Raw genomic sequence first — 16451 nt, 5'->3', positions numbered from 1 at the left:
AACACGAGCTTGACAACCTAACCACAGTGTGCTTGAATCGATATGCCGGCTCCCTGACATGCATGGGCGGCGGGTGCAGAATGATTGTCTCATGCAACTGCCTACACGGATGAACAAGCTCTGCTAGTCGGTATCCGAGGATCGAGCCTAGCACTGCCGTTTGTCTCTCTGTGGTTCAAGATATTCCCTAGAGAGTGCGATAGTGAAGGGAAGCGGCTAGGCATATTGTCTACACGATGCCGGAGTCTTCCTGTGGAAGGATGTTGTTCAAAGAATTCACGTTCACTGCGTCTGCCCAGTTGGGCCGTCGGGACGGGACAGGGTTACGCGATTATTTGAGATGATTACATGCCGAGCTGAGAGGTCGGAGTTCGTTGGTCCTGTCCGGTGGTGTGGCGGTGCCTTCCGAAAGATGTCTCAGACGTGACGGGCTCCCAGCAGACGCAACCAGGAGGGCACCTTGGTGGCTGTTCACCGGTGTAGGCAGAAACCAAAAGGGATTGAGTGCCGAAGACAAATGCGAACCCTACTCTGTAACATCACTCCTGTGAGCTCCGACTCCGGTTGAGACAACCTTGGACTACCGGACGCCCTAGCGGGAGATGAGCGATCTTGAAAGTCGGAACGCGATGCCTGTGCCGTTGAGCATGATAATACAGGCTTGCGCAATCGTTCATGCACACGCTAACAGTGGGAAGCACGTATGCATCAGGCTCCCCTTGTCAGGTGTGCGAGTCCTCCGTCTAGGGCGTGTGCCACCGCGGATCGGCTATGGAAAACCCACACAAGGTAGGCTTCGTTGGGGCTCGTCACACTTAACGGCATTACAACGCGAGGTTGGAAAGGCCTCGGTAGGATCTTTGAGCCGAAAGCATCTTCCTAGAACTGCCTGGAAATCCGTGGACGTCCTAGGACGTCTCATCTGTGAGTTCCTGGCAGCACTCCACGGATCTCCGGGTACCATTCCGAGTGCGTGAGCCCGACGCACCAAGGTGACTCGTGGTCAGAAACGCTTCTAACACTTACATATATCTTCGCGTGGATATATATGAAAGTAGGTGAAGGATGCCAGTTCAAAAGTGAACAGGAGGAGTCCGGAACACGGTACAAAGGTTCAACAGTCCCTCGAAATGTTTGGACAAAGCGTATGTTTCTGAGACCGACTGCACACGCCGGAGCAGCGCTGACCGCGCACAGATATGGATCCACGCGGTCAACGACAGGCGAAACATCTGAATTTCCTCTGTTTTGTTCAAGAAAAAACGCGCGCCGAAACTTTCGATGCCAGGCCCAGCAGGTGCGGCCAGACTGCCAGTGTGAGATACATTGGATCTGAGGTGTTGAGCATGTTACAATGGCAGGTACCATCCAGACAAATGCGTTTTACAGAAGCGAGTTATCAGGTCCAGTAAAAGAACACGCGTGCCCTCGTGTGGCGTGCAAACAATTCAGATCCCCACTCCGCGCACACTGTAGACCCTCGCTGATGGCGGAGCTGTGAGGCCTGCACGCACAGCGTTGAAGGGAGAAACTGGTGCTTTTGAAAAACAAGTCTAAAGCTTGCCGCTTGCGGATTCCGGCAGAACGAGTAGGGTACGCAAGTCACCTGTCGCGTAGCGAGGCGCAGGCAAAGTTTCGATGCTTGCCCCGTAGTCTTCTCGGGAAACAGCGCCTCTGAACCTGCGGTTCTCACATATAATTCGATGTAGAGAATACCATTCACTAAGAAAACAAAAAAAGCTTCTGGAGCAAGGGCTTCCGTGCCATCCGGTGGTTTGTAAGCATGCTATTCACGGAATCAGAGCCCCACATACGCCATGTGTCTCTGACATGATAAGCACTCAGTCGGCCGCTGTTAGCACCTTGGAGCACCAAACCGTCGAAAGGATCACTTGCAGAGTTCTTAAGGGGGAGTCTTGTCCGATGGTCTTTTGCGGTGGAAGCAGCGGGGCTCTCAGCCATGCGAAAACAATATCTTTGCTCAAGCAGGCCTTCTCACTGATGGCAGGAGCAAAAGAAAAGCTACAAGTGTGTAACGCTTGTTGGCAGTGGCTGTAATCTAGCCTCCAGCGGTCACGGACTGCTTTCGTTGCGAAGCAGTATGGTGTTTGTCTCCGCTGCTGGCACCATTCTGCTGTCCTCTCACAACTGTTGTCTTCTGTGAAATCTCAGCTTTATCGGGGCTCCGCCAGCGAGTTCATTTCAGTGTAAAATTTTTTGCCGGGCGCGTGCCCACACGGCGCAGCGCCCACGCCCGCAGTCAGGGAATGACTACTGGGGGGATAATCAGTCAATTGACCTCACCGAATGAGGTTTGCGGTGGCGCTCTCCCTTACAACTACGGCAGCATCCGGACCACGCAATAAGTTGTTCTCCGAACCGAAAAATCACCCCACCTACCGGGTTATTACACAGCCCCCGCCCAGGCTCGCTCCAGCTGCTCAAATCTTCAAGTCCTCGTCTTCAAAGTCGTCTCCCGCGCCGAAATTGCCCATGAGCATTTTGGTTCGCATTGCTTGAGCTCTTCTTTGCAGCTGGTTGATTTGAGCTTGCCGGACGTCAATCCCCCTTCGGTTTCTATGTGTGGCGTCTGTCGACTGAAACCTGCGGATCACAAACGCTTCGTAGTCCTCTCTAGTCCATCCTCGGCGTAGGTCACAACTACTCAGTCTCTCCGAGGCTGAGGCATCACGCGTCTTTTTCTCAGGAACTTCCGATTGCGACCTGATCTCGGAGGAAACAGTCTCACCAATTTCACTCGGGTGTTTGCCTGATCGGCTGTCTCGAGAACGGTTCCGCAACGAAGGCGGAGAACCTTGAGCTGGAACAACTGGACCCTCGTCATCGCTATCATCGTCAAGGAACAGCGCCGCACGCATTTGTAAAGCGGGATTGGTCGTGCGAGACACAGAAGAAGGTGTAGCTTTATCTTGAGGAGAAGCAGCAATCCCCTGTTGTCCGCGTTTTTCCGTCCCTTCTTTGTCGTCCTTACCATCCTCTTTCCGCCGACAGCTTCCCACCTCTCGGGCCCCGTACGCCATACTCGGCAGTGCTCTCTCCTCTCCTGCTCCAAGCCCGTGTCCACTAGTGACGCCGTTCGCCCGTCCCTCACATTCATTCACGTCCCAGCTTGCGCCGTCACTATCACCGTCATCGCATCCTTCTGCTCGACGTCCTTTTCTCGTGTCAGGTTCTGTCTCCCCCTGATAAAAAGACCGTGGAGCTTCAATACAAGCCGATCGCCCATCAGCACTCCAAACAGCACCCTTCAGCAATCGATTAATAAGTCGCCGGCGTCGCTGGAGACCGGCACTTCCTTCCTCGTCCTCGTCTGCCCACCCGTCGAAGACCTCTGTCGCTTCAACTACTCGTGGCTGTTGCCCTTGACCTCTTACTCCTGCCCCTCTTCGTCTCCGTTCGGTCATTGTCTTCCTGCCCCCTCTCTTCTCCCCCCAGTGCATGGACTGCACCGGGCTTGACAATGACGACACCGCGTGACCCACTTTACTGGAATCTTCTTCACTCCCGTGTCCACTCCTACCTTCTTCCCACCCAGCTTTTCGACCCCTTGATGCTGGTGAACTCCCACTGAATTCATTCGTCCCTCGATGACCTCCTGCTACAGTCGAGGAGAGTGCGCTATGATTGGCGACCTTGGTTCGCTGTGCTTCCATCATCCCGCGCCATGCTTCGGCGGCCGCTCGGGCCGCGTCTTCTTTACGTGCTAGAAAACTGAACTCTCCCTCCCCCTGTCTTGCTGCTTCTCTCTCGCGCAAATAACGAGCTTTAAAGGACGCCTTCCGGCTGAATACTGAATGGAGAGGCGCACCCTGGTGTTGCAGCTGAAAGAGCGAAGAGGCGAGTGGCATATCCTCCCCCGCAAGAAGGTTGCTCACGAGAGGAAAGGGAAGCCCATCGCCCATCTGGTTCGACGTAGTAACAGCATTGTCGACCCCGCGACCTGCTCAACGAAACACCGCATACGCCCACAGTGAGGAAAGTACGGAAGAACAGTTCACTACCGGTCGAAACTCACAGAAACGGACGACGCGCGCAGAACTCTGTAGGCGTGCAGTTGAGCTGGTCTGATGAGGAAAGGCTCCTTTCTTACTCCCATGTTAGGGATGAGGTTAAAGGTGTCTTTAGCGGTTACAGCAAAAGGAAAAGACGGAACATGAATGCGAGAGCTGAAATACAACGACTGCAGAGGAAGACCGTGCACGCGTACGACCGTCCACGTGTCCTGGTATACTCGTCTACACTCGGAGCGAGGGCAGCTTTGGCCCTTGACTACAGGCAGCAAACTTTGCTGCTGGAAGGGGAAGGCCCCATACTAAAGCCCAAGTAGGTGAGTGGGAGTGACCGCCCGGGAAACGCACGGACATACGCGGCAGACACACGTACTGACACAGAGATTCCAAGGATTGAGTACGCACACAGACAGAATGAACGTCTCCCAGCGCATGCACAACAAATGCGGTTACTTCTGGAGGACGGCGAAAGCACAGAAAAACAATTCTTCGGCGTTTTTTTGGGCTGGCGCGGGTCCGGCCGCCGAAGTCGTACTGGACTCGCACTATGCTGAAGCGGTAGAGAGACGCTACGCGAGTATACAGGATTGATGTTTTATGATTATTGTGTAACCCGTTCAGTTATCGAACATACTGGTTGATGTTGAACAGGCGCTGAAATATAGCCAAGCGAAACAGACGCCTCAGCACGACTCGGTTGAACCCTAACATTATCAGCTTGTGCACGAGCCCGCTGGACTCACACGTGCGTCCTGCCCGGTGTATGTACGACACAGCGTCGGTTGGGAAATCGAAGTTGATGACGTGCTGTACACCCTGCAAGTCGAGACCGCGGCACGCCAGGTCCGTGGCCACCATGAGACTCGCGGGCTTCAGTCGACTGTCCTTTCGACTTTTCTGCCCTTCCCATAGATCTTCTTCGTCACTTTCTTCCTCTCCAACTTCCGTTTGTCCCATTGAGAGTCGAGCAACGGCCAATGTGCGATGCTTCATAGACATTTTTCTATGAAAGGCTACCGCGGGCCACCCTCGATCTCTCAGAAAGTCAAACAGTCGGATACACCTTTCCACAGAGCTGACGAAGATAACAGTTCGGTCCGCGTTAAAGGTTGTTAAGAGAGCTAGTAGCGTGTCTACCCGATGTTCCCAAGAGGCTTGTAGACGCCGTCGACGGCGCGTTTGATCATGCTCAAATAGGGATGAACTGGAACTGTCATCCGTTGGTTCTTCCTGATCTCCTGAAGAGCCTTTTCGGCGTACTCGATACCTACCCCCGAGAATTTCCACCTCTCTTCCCTTTAGATTCCGCGGGGTTACCATTCCCCGTTTTCTTCTCCGTTTCCTCTCTGGATAACCTGCACTTCCTTCACGGTGATCTCCTGCTAAACAATCGCTTTCTTCCGTCAAGGAAGTCAAGCCACTGCTGCTGGCCGTATGTTGCTGATGCGTTGCTTCGTCAAGTTCTCCCTCTTCCTCTTCCATATCAACTCGCTCAGATCTCCAGGAAGGGCGTGAGAGAGCAAGAAGCTCATCCACCCGGGTCTCGTTGAGGCGGATCCAGAGCTGACGAACTTCATCACGAAGCTGATGCCGTTCCGCGGGATGAATTTCTGAGGCAGTGCCGAAACGCTCGATTAGCATGACACCACTACTGCAAGGTCCCAGAGCAGCTAACGTCGCACCGGCAAAAACAACCTGACATGGACGAAAGTCTGGCGCCTAGCGAGATTCCAGCATACAGAGACAGGACGCACATAGGCGATACTAGTCTACATGACACTCCTCTCGAGGCAGTTTCAATGTAATAGATTGACTGCTGCCGCCTCTCTTCTCAACGGTGTTTTCAGAGTTCAGAGACTGTTGCTGATACTACATTCACTCATGCGTGAGAACGCTTTTTGAAGAAATTCCTGCCTGTGCCGGAGCCGGCAATATATCAAAAGTAGAAGCTTGAGCATCCCCGTCGACATACCGAGTAAGCACTGACAAGACCACACCGTGGTCGCGAAAAAGAAAGTGGCCGAGGAACAAAGCAAGGAGAGGACTCTCACACCCCGCGAAGCAGCCAAGACATGTTCGAAGAAAAGACGAAACTCGGCTGCCCATACATTTGACAAAAAACACTGACGGAACACAAGGTGGCATTACGGACGAGTGATATGATCAAGGATATATTAGTGAAAAGTGGTTTGCCGCAGCACCGTATCCGATGTCCTATGGTATTGAGAGAGAGCACCAAGGAGTACACGATCCAAGGCCGGGACCCGTCTAAGAAGCTTGACGTGTGCCTAAGGAGGGTCGACCGGCTAGCAGCTGTGAACATGCTCCTTCGCCTCGTTCGAGCGACAAGTCTGGACACATAGATATATACACCATATCATGAATACACAGATATACATAGGTACAGATAAAGATAACTTTAGACTGGCACACATGTAACAAGACTATTGTGAATTCATATGGACCATATGCGAATGCGTTCGCTTAGCTTACTGTATTACCAGATATATCAGTGTCTGGTAAAACAGTAAGCTAAGAGGAAGAGATTCGTAAGCGGACCTACTGGAGTCCTAGGAGTATGCGGAACTTGGACAGGTACCCGGGGTCTACAGTAGCCAAGAATGTCCATGAGGAGAGTTCGAGACCCGCGAGCTTGAAGTAAGTCATCCACCTCGTCTAATATCAACATCGACGGGTAGAGCTGCTCACCCCGGAAACGATGTAAATCTTCCAGGAAGAGATGGGGCGTTGTGATGACCAAGTCGACAGCGCCCCACCTACGTACATATCAGATCAAGAAAGAAAAAGAAAAGCAAGCAGCGACTCTTGCCGAGACTAGCGAAGTTACAGAGAAGAAGTATGGAGAGCGACGGCTCAGACATAGAGACCCGATATGTCAGAGGAGCGGAGGAAGAAGCATTATGCATTGAGGGAGGTGTCCGAGTACGATGAGCGAGTGGCTGGAAAACGCGTATTGTCAGGGGATCCATGGAGGAGGGAGGGCGGCTAGCGAGACTAACAGGAAGGGCGAAGGAGGAGAATGTGAAATGCAGCTGTAACGCAATGGACCTTCCTGTGTTGGATTGTAACACGGAAAAAAACAGACTCAGATGCACGCAGAGCGGCACGTAGAGCGCCTGCAGGCAGCTCGTAAGTTCTCGATAATCTCCCAAACGCCATACTACACCATCTCAAAGCCCGAAAGACGCTGCGCTTTTTCTCCGCGGATGTTGCCCGGTCATTCCACAGAGTTATAAGAACAGACGGTGCTCGGTGTGAGCACAGCCACATTTTGCAAACTAAGGTACACCTCGCGTGAAGACACAGGGCCCTCTCACCAGAGACGTGAGACCGAACCCTGTGAAAGCTAGCTTCTTTGCAGTCCTCACCCCAGCAGCAGCGGGACTGTGTAAGAAAAGAGATGAATCCTGCTAACCAGGACAGCGCCAACTCCTGATGCATACCTCCGTAGGAGATCCATTTTGTAACTGCCGAGAATGTTGGTCGATTCTCTTGGCCGTCAGCCTGCGAGAGACAACCCGTACTGTGTCTCCGAGTATTCGTGCTGACCCCTCGAGAGTTTTGTCGCTTGTCTCTCATCTGAAAATATTCTTTTCCTGTATACAGAGTCGCCATGAACCTTACCGGATACGCGGTCTGTAGATTACAGGAAGGCGGCAAACTTCAACGGAGTCACTTTGGAGTCCGTCGTCTTTCTTCTCCTTCACGTATTCCATGTCATCTAGCCGGCTTCGTGACTTCTTTTTCTGGACAGCAACGTCCATACTGTCTTTCCCTAGAACTCCTTCATGGCTTCCACTTGTTGTCAGTTCTCCTGTCCGCTCGTGTAAGACTCCCCATCTTTCTCTCTCCATCCTGCCACCTTCTTCTACCCCTCCCTCTAGGTGTAGTTCATGAAACTTCTTGATCTTCTTCTCGCTGAAAGGCCGAGTTTCCGTGTAGATTTTGGTAGGTGTCCCGTCATCAGAGATGAGACGAGGACGACGTACTCTCTGTCCCATCCACAGAATTTCATGCTGATCCTCTCCTTCTTGTTTCTTTCTCAGTGCTTCAACGGCAAAGGGAGATGTATCTGTATCATTTCTTCCGCACCCATACAACGTACCACTACTATGCCTTCCATCGCACTCTTCCGCTGAGAGACTTCTAGCTTTATCCTGGTTTGTCTCAGTATTTCTTTGACTGAGCTGTCCTCGTGCAACATGCTCATGACACACACCATGCTCTTTTCTCGCATCGATGCCGTCTTCTTCCTTCGAAGAAGCCGCATTAGCTCTGTGGTGTTCATGTGTCCTCTCTGACGGCGTTACCGCAACCTCGCTACCTCCTCTGTTCAGCTCTTCCATCTCACGTTTCAACTGAAGTAATTCTTTCTGTCTCTCTCTCTTTGTGCCGTCATCCTTCTCTCGGATATTCTTATCTACACTACTGAGACATTGCACCTGAACTCTCCCAAGTACATCCAATCTCCGTAAAGCATGTAGAGCATCTACAACCATATCATGCGTAGGAAGAAGAAGAATAGCCGGGCGTAAGGACGCTAGAGGATTCGGAGATGAGGGCGTTAATCCCAGACATGAATCTAGGGCATCCTGAAAAGCGTCTTTTGTATAGTACTCCTCTTTCTCTGACCTTTCTTGTGAACTTCTCCCGTTCTCTTTCATCTCTTGATTCTTACCTCCGCCACTTGACTTTCTCTCCTTCTCTGTGGTCTCTCCATCTATGTCCTCACCTCCTCCCTGCTGTCTGGTCTGTGCCGGCTGCCCTATCGCCTGTGCAGAGGTACTCAAGTCCTTTCCAGTCTTCCATACAGACTGAAGTGTCTCTCCAAGGTCTCCTTGACACGTTAACTGTTGAATCTGCTTTCGTAGAGTCTCGGTATGACGACGGAAAAGGCGCTCCTCCCACGCATGTGGTGTCGGTGGAAGGGCTGCATGTCTTTGTTTTTGGTAATAAAACCATTCCTCCTGTCTTCGAAAAAGTTCCTTTTGAAGAATGCGACCAATTGCTTCGGGTTTTCTCTTTCTTCCTCTTCGCTCTTCCTTTGCCAGGACCCCTGATCCAAGGGAGTTTCCACTCTTCAGATGTACGCAGTTCTCTTCCTCTTTCCTTATAGCATCGACACTTTCGCTCGTTTCTTTCACCAAGCTATGAGTTGTCCCCTTGTCAACAGGAAAAGAGCGACTTTCTTTCCTTTCAGAGGTACAGCTATTCTTGTCTATCCCACTATTGCCACTCTGCATGTGGTGGAGCGTCCCCACACTCAGGAGACTAAGACGGTTTCGTCCCTGGTCAGCCTGTCCCCCCATATAATTACGGGTCTCCTTCGTCTGATAGTCGGTACCTTCCTTTTCTTGCCTCTCTCTTTTTTTCTCCTCGCTACTCTTTCCGATATCTATCTCGCCGCTGTCCTTGGTACCTCTGTCCTCGACAACCAGAGATGAGCGCTTTCCTTCCTTTTTCATCCCTTCTTCATCCCCCTGTCTCTTCGAGCCTAGAGACCCCTGCTCTGTATTTGTCCTCCACCCAGTCATCTTCTTTCTTTCTTCGCGGTCGTACAGTACTTTACTCACCCCCCCTCCTCCTCTTTTTTCTTCTCCTTGAAGCTGAGCACGAAGAAGAATATCATGCATCTTATAGATCTTGTTGAGCAAGGGAAGGAGATACCCGATTGTCTTCCCTGTACCAGTCCGGTCAACAATGACACAGTCACGCCCTCTATCAATCAAAGAAATGGCGCTTGTCTGTGTCCGCGTAGGGTTTTCGATTCCTAGCTGTTTCAAACGTGCACGAAGAACTGAATGGATGCCTAAGTCCTCGAATGATCTTCGGGTCGTCATGCACTCAATAGCTTTCTTTCCAGAAGACAACGAGCAAGCGAACTGAGGCATTTGAACTGAGGAGTTAGTTTGTGAAGAAGCTGGGAGAAATGGAAAAGAATCAAAAGAAGAGGGTGAACTAAAAGGCTTCAGGGTGGACTCAGTCAGGGGGGGTGAACGAGAAGATGCAGATGGAAGTGGTAACGGAGATAGGGAAAGATCGGCTGCTGTTGGTGCTCGCAGAACAAGGACCGGCTGAGCAGGTGTATGAAATGACGGAGTCGCATTTGAAGAGGGGGGCGAAGATAACGCAGATGTGAAGGAAGGAAAGGATCCATTTGAGAGAGAAGAAGAAGACGAATGCCGAGATGGGATACCATCAAGATGGGAAGAGTCTGAAGAAGGAGCCGCCGTTACCTCATCTATAGGATCAGGGGGCCTAGGAGGAAGGAGCGGTGGATGTCCTCCAGAAAATGAAGATGAATGGCGTGACCTATTGAACCGTCTTGTGTCTTCTTCTTTCTCACAGTCGTGCGAGAGACTTTCCCTGTTGGTGGAAGAGAACTTACGAGACGGCCCACAAGAGTCCAAGAAACGAAGCCTACCTGGGCAAGTGTGAGGAGGGAATGAAAAGCGTCTATCAAAAAAGAGAAAAGAAAAATCCTGGCGTGTTGAGGAGGGAGAAAGAAATAGAGAGGGAGGAGTACACGTAGCAATGACGAATGGAAACTGACCTGCGAAAGAAGACCGGGGAGGTGAAGAGGAGAGAAGAGAGGATAGCGGCATGTGGGTGTGGCCATGGAGGTTACCTGGATTTAATAGATAGGAAGGATCTGAAGTTGTGATGGGACTGCATAAAGAAGACGAACGAACAGAGAGAGGGAGGGAGGGACCACCCCTGATGTTTCTATGAGAGATAAGGGGGATAGATCGAGCTGAATGACGGAGATGACGCCGTGCTGGAACCGCGCAAGAAAAAGATCGAAGAGAACAGAAGGAAGAAAGCAACAGCCATCGTTTGAAACAAGGAGAAGACTGCGAGAAGACTGTTTCAGGACAAGATAAAGATGAGCAACAGTAAAGAAGACGCCGGCCTGTGTTTCCCCGGGATATACGACCGAGCGAGGTAGCAGAGGAGGACAACGGACGTTCACGACGGGAAAAAGAAGAGAAGGTAGATGATACGCGAGGAGGCGGGGAGGTAAACGAACGGCCGACTTGGCGAAAGGAACGTGTTAAGCAGGAAGCTGGGATTAAAGGTCTGAAAGGTGAGGGAGAAGAGGAAGCTAGGGCAGAGGAACATACACATACCCTACAATACAATGCTGAAGAAGTCAATAAAGAAGGAGAGATGAGGGAAGATGAGATACGTGGACGGTACGGAGGAGAAGAGGGAGACCTCTGACGTATGTGAAGGCAACGAATCTGAGAGAACCTCGGTGACCGCCTTTGCATCACCGAGGAGGGAAAGCCTTCTTCAGTACCCATTCGGTAGAAATAGATCAGCTATGTCTAGACTTCAGAAGTTGACTTTGCACGTGAAGACGACAATGAGTTCTTTCACGCTATAGATGGACGTAGGTAAGTAAGAAGAACGAGGGCAGCGGGTCACCGGGGAGAGGTATAGAGACAGAAATGGAACCTTGGGAAGGGAGGAGAGAAGGAGTGAGGGAAGTCACTAATCGGTGATACACCTAGAGAGTGAACGAAGCTTTTCATGGTGATACACAAAATCGAATGTAGGTGTCGCCGACTTCACTCATTTTCCCAAGAAGACACAAGTCCTACTTCTCATGCGTAGTGCGAACAAGAAGATGAACCCGAAGTAGAAACGCTGTTAGCCGACACATTAAGCGCAGGAACGGATCCAAGCGGCAAGACAAAGGAGACTTGACAGGAAGAAAAAACCGATATCTTCCCCGCTCTTTTCTCGCGGCGACTCCGGCGCATGCAATGGATAGTCGGGCGTCCGGTGCGTGCACGAAGACAGACAAAAGAAGAGAGCAGGAGCCAAGAGCTGTCAACTTGTGAAATGGCTTCTCAGCATTCCAGTAAAATTGGAGAAGGTGTTTTTTTTTACAAGCTGGCTGAAGGAGGAGAAGAAACATGGAGAGGCTGCAGCCCCAGAACGAGATTCCCGACCTCCCGTTACGGCCGCTACCCATGCATGCATGCTAGCAACGGCAGGCTCGTCTTCACACTCACGCGGAAAAGAGTCAAGTGCTTGTTTAGTACTTCGTGTGGTCCGCCATTCGATAGCAGTGCACGGACACGGGGAGATTTTTTACTCCCACGAACTGTGTTGCGCCTTTTCTGTCAGTGCGAAATTAGCTCGCGGCACGCTGCCACCTCTCCTTTATATGCAGTTTCAGTTTTCAACGGTTTATTTTTCTGTGAAGTTCTGCTGGTCTTTTAGCAGCTGGACATCCGTAAGAAAGGGGCGTTGGGGGGAGTCCCACGGACTCTCCATCTTCCGCTCATATCTTTTTGGCCCCTTTCCACACACTGGTTTTCTCGTCCGTCATTCTCTCTTCCCTTTCGAAGCCGTGAAACTTCCTCATACACCACTTGTTGTGTTTCTTCTCATCTCTTCTTCTTTATCTCCTCTTCCCCGGGCTACCCAGCTGTATGTAAGGACTCATCTTCTGTCGACTAGAAGCAAAGTCCGCTTGAAGACAGCATTATCATCATCATAATGGCGACGAGGAAGTCCGGGGAGGTGGTGGACGGAGGTGCTGTTCGGCATCTCGTACGGGCTGTCGAGCAGCACGAGGCTGCATTAGCCGAGCTCAAGGAGCATATCCGGCAGTGCGAGGTAAGGGGCTGTTAGCTAGGGAGGGAGCGACGGGGTAACCCGAAAGGTGAGCGTTGCTAGGAGGGTAGAGGAGGTAGAGAAAGCTAAGCAGGTGAAAGGGGAAGCGAGACTTACTTCTTGGTGTCTTTGGGTCCTCTCTTCGTTGCACGGCATATCACTCCGTAGTAACACCAGAAGGAAGAGGGGCAACGAAAGACTCCAGAAGGGGCAACGGCTCGTGAGAATAAAGTTGTAGCTAAAGCTCTACTCGATTTATGAAGGAACGTATTCTCGAAACACAGGGCTTCGCGTTCTTTCTTCTTTTTCACTTTGGCGTTTCCTTCCGTCTCTAGTTCACAGGAGGTCTTGCGCGTTGCCGCGTACTTTCTCCATAGACACTACAGTGGAAGCGAGAGATCCAGGTAACCTTTCCCTAGCTTTTTCACTGTGGATTCAATGAAATGTGTAGACTTTTTCGTTTCTCTAGCGTCTGGAAGCAGATGAACGTCCCTACCGGTTGCGTTGGGGTTGCTTGGAGGTATCGCGGTGTACACGTGGGGACTTGGCGTAGTTGTCTTTGGCGTCTGCATGTTTCAAGTACGGAGATCTAGCTTCGGAATCAGTCCATCATATGACATCATGAGCAATACTCAGCGAGTGGCCAGAAGAAAGGAAGAAGGAGCAGGTTGCGGCACTCGTGCTGCACCAGAGAGGCTAGCGAAAGCCCTGGAACCAGACGAATTTCGCGCTGTGCTACCGGATCGGAGCGGTGATCGCCCGAGTGCGACATTGTTTCTCTTGATATGTTTCCTTTCGATTGTTTTCTTCTTCTCTCAGTCGTCGTCTTCCTTCTTATCCTCTTTGTTCTCCCCCTGTGGTCATCGCGATCATTCTCATACATCATCAGCTTCATCGTCATCGCCATCTGCCTCACCTCCTTTCTGTTCTACTTCTCTTCATCCTCGTGTCTTCGTACCTTTGACTTCACAAGCTCTACTCCCAGGATTTCTTCTTCCTTCATCAGCCCCTCCGCTTCTTCATCTAGGGGAATCTTACCTCGCTACGTTTCACTTAGGCGTCCCTCCTGAGAGCGATCAGTCTTCTTCCTCTCCGTCAAAAGAGAAAAAGTCTGCAGATGCTTCAGGAAAGCTCACGGTCCAGGGTCTCACGTCAAGACCTTCATCTGACAACAAGGGTAAAGAGACTGCTTCTCTCGTGACAAACGAGGGGGGGTGCGGAGCGTTAGGATTACTGGGAAGGAGAGAACAGCTTTTGAAGGCGCAAGAGGGAGATATCCAAGACAGGCTGAGGAAGTTGAAGACTCAGCTAGGCATGGCCACGTCCCCCGCCGGAGAATTCAGTCAGAGTTGTCCTGGAGAGAACTTCTCCGTTAGTGGAGATTCACCGTCTTCTCTTGAAGGAAGCTCACACAATACGAAAGTTAAGGGACGAGCTCATATAACAAAAGACGGATTTATTGAGATTATTGAAGAATACGAAAGTGAAGAAGAAGAAGGGAAGGGACCACCTCGGCGCCATGCAAAGCCTTTTGCTTCTCAACAGGCTAGCATACCTACACCCGATGTTGACGCGCAAGCAGTCTTATCACGTAGGATAGAAGATATCGGTACACAACGTGAAAACGGGGAAGCTAACTCTTCGGTATGTGACGCCAGAGAGCCTAACATCTTTCCATCAAAGACAACACCACATGACAGAATAGGAAAGGAACGTCTCGGAGGCCAAGGGAAGAGTAACTCAAGCACCGGAGGACCACCGGTCGAGGAAACAACTTCGAGTATGTCTGTGTCGTCATCTTCTTGTGTCGCTTCGGAGCAGGGTCATGATAAGAGAATAGAATCTACTGATCCGGAGCAATTTCTTGGTCAAACATCCGTCTCCGCTGGGTTTTCTGCAGCCCCTATTCGAGAGCGGATTTTTGAGAGAACAGCTGACAGTTGTTCACCCAGTGCTCCTGGGACTACAAAAGTACCCCGCTCTAACGCAGGACATAAGACATCTTCTCACGGCTCTGACAACGCCGTGGTAAGGGAAAGAGAAACCTCTGACGGGAGCGTCTTGGATACAGGAGCAAAGCAACGGCCCTCTTCCCAGCCGGCCAAGAGGGATTGTAGCACTGGAGAAGATACAGCGGGAAGCTCAGCCACCCAAGGGAAGAAAGTCTCTCTCTTCAAGGCATTAAGACAACAGCAGACTAGAGACTAACGGAGGCAGAGTTCTCGACAAATAACACACACTTCTTTGGTCACCGTTTCTTTTTGGACAAAGCGCATCTGTATGGTGTAGAAGAAGATCCAGGTGGCTTGAGATCCACCGGTGCACGTGCCCTTGAAAGCTTGCTGGCGGTGTAGGCTGTGCACGAGCTATGCTTTTCCGGTTCTTGAAGGAGACCGTACAGGCGCAGTTTCAGAGGAGATATACTGACAATGACCCTAAGAACTTCGAAGAAGATATTTCGTCACCCCCGTCACCTTGAACTCTTGGCCTCTGTCTTGTTCTCTACCTACCATCACAGTCTCGCGTCCTCTTTTCTCTAAACCCATCATTCTAAATCGTCGTGTATCGAAGAGAGATCGATCACGCTCTGCGGTCGAGTCAGACTCGTACCTCGTTTCCATTGATGAAGTGTTTTTATAGAGACCCGATGGGCCGAGAAGGACCAAGGGCGTCGCCTGTAACACTTGGCTACTGTCACGATCTACACAGCTGCAGTCCCACTATTGATAGGAGCCCAAATGCTTAAGGAAGTAGCGATATGTGTGTGAGGCACATGTCAATGCCCAATGTTTCTGAAGGGGGAAATATAAAGGCGAGAACTCTAGATGTTTGTGCCACAGAGCCGACAGAATCACTCGGATTACTTCGGAATGATTAAGAGTACAAACGAGTGCAGCGAGGCGTTTTCAAGAACCGCCGAAACTCGCTTTCAGATTACCCCTAGTCAGTTTTCGTACGGGTGACGGCAGACGAAGCTGCGAGTGCCGTGGCACCACTGCTCTTCAGAAAAATCTGCCAAAGCAGTCCAGGCGAAGAGACGAGGCAGCTGGACATGCGTGAGAGCTGATAACCCGTAAGTCGCCAGCACAGAAGAAACATCTCACTCAAAAACAGCCACACGTGGGTGAGAGGCTTTCTAAGGGATTGGCGGGCGGGCAAAGCGCTTCTGCAACGGCCTCCAGATGAAGCTCGAAGTATTGACACTCCAAAGCAGTTCAAGCTAGAAAGTACGGGCGAGATCGCAGTATAGGAGTCTTTTTGTCGGTAAGCTCAACCGGTAAGGAGAATTTGGTACGGTGTCACCTGCTCTTACAGAGTAGAGAAGATAGATGCTTTCTTCCCTCTTTCTGCTCCCTTTCGCGCGTCTCTCAACGAGATGTCGAGGCACTTGGACGGAACCAAGGTTCGGCGTGAAAGTGGAAGAAGCGAGCACCCACGCTAAAGAGAAAACGAGTGAGTCCGGTGTTTCGCGGAAATGACGACTACTTCCAACAGTACTGGTGGCAGTCAACAGCCTAGGCTGCGTAAAAGCAACAAGAAAACAGTTTTCGCGCTACGTGGCACTCTGCTGACCGAACAAGCAACTTGATTCTACAAAGGCCAACGCAATTTTGTGTCTACGCAAGTGGCGACGTAGACATACGAGGAGTAAGTTCTGTTAAGCACTAGACCCTGTGAAAGAGCTTTTCCAACCTTTGCTACCCTCTCTGGCGCAGAAGCATTAAGAGAACGAGCAACACATCTCGAGAAAAGCCGTGGCTTCTTTTT

General features: G+C 51.1%; 2 protein-coding genes across 2 annotated transcripts; one reads left to right on the top strand and one right to left on the bottom strand.

The window, feature by feature from the left end:
• Positions 1–1036: 1036 nt before the first annotated feature.
• On the bottom strand, positions 1037–11959 carry CSUI_000167 (dead deah box helicase domain-containing protein). Its single transcript, XM_068060401.1, has 4 exons — positions 7677–11959; positions 6595–6808; positions 4775–5750; positions 1037–3961 (listed from the first exon to the last, which is right to left on the bottom strand). Exons 1-4 carry the CDS (start codon positions 11357–11359, stop codon positions 2442–2444), a joined length of 6393 nt encoding a protein of 2130 aa, XP_067927634.1. The 5' UTR covers positions 11360–11959; the 3' UTR covers positions 1037–2441.
• CSUI_000166 (uncharacterized protein) lies at positions 11937–15185 on the top strand. Its single transcript, XM_068060400.1, has 2 exons — positions 11937–12686; positions 13503–15185. Exons 1-2 carry the CDS (start codon positions 12567–12569, stop codon positions 14889–14891), a joined length of 1509 nt encoding a protein of 502 aa, XP_067927633.1. The 5' UTR covers positions 11937–12566; the 3' UTR covers positions 14892–15185.
• Positions 15186–16451: the final 1266 nt, after the last annotated feature.

The sequence above is a fragment of the Cystoisospora suis genome (assembly GCF_002600585.1).
Source record: "Cystoisospora suis strain Wien I chromosome Unknown contig_72, whole genome shotgun sequence".
Lineage (NCBI taxonomy): Eukaryota > Apicomplexa > Conoidasida > Eucoccidiorida > Sarcocystidae > Cystoisospora > Cystoisospora suis.
The sequence above is the reverse complement of the archived record's forward strand: the minus strand, read 5'-3'. Positions and strand labels throughout refer to the sequence as shown.

Excerpts from the sequence above, each read along its gene's own strand:
- CSUI_000166 (XM_068060400.1), top strand. The coding sequence starts at position 12,567 with ATGGCGACGAGGAAGTCCGGGGAGGTGGTGGACGGAGGTGCTGTTCGG. Across the intron at positions 12,687-13,502 it reads AGCATATCCGGCAGTGCGAG|TCGTCGTCTTCCTTCTTATC; the intron begins GTAAGGGGCTGT and ends TTCTTCTCTCAG.
- CSUI_000167 (XM_068060401.1), bottom strand. The coding sequence starts at position 11,359 with ATGGGTACTGAAGAAGGCTTTCCCTCCTCGGTGATGCAAAGGCGGTCA. Across the intron at positions 6,809-7,676 it reads ATCTACAGACCGCGTATCCG|GTGGGGCGCTGTCGACTTGG; the intron begins GTAAGGTTCATG and ends ATATGTACGTAG. Across the intron at positions 3,962-4,774 it reads ACACCGGGCAGGACGCACGT|GTCGCGGGGTCGACAATGCT; the intron begins GTGAGTCCAGCG and ends TTCGTTGAGCAG.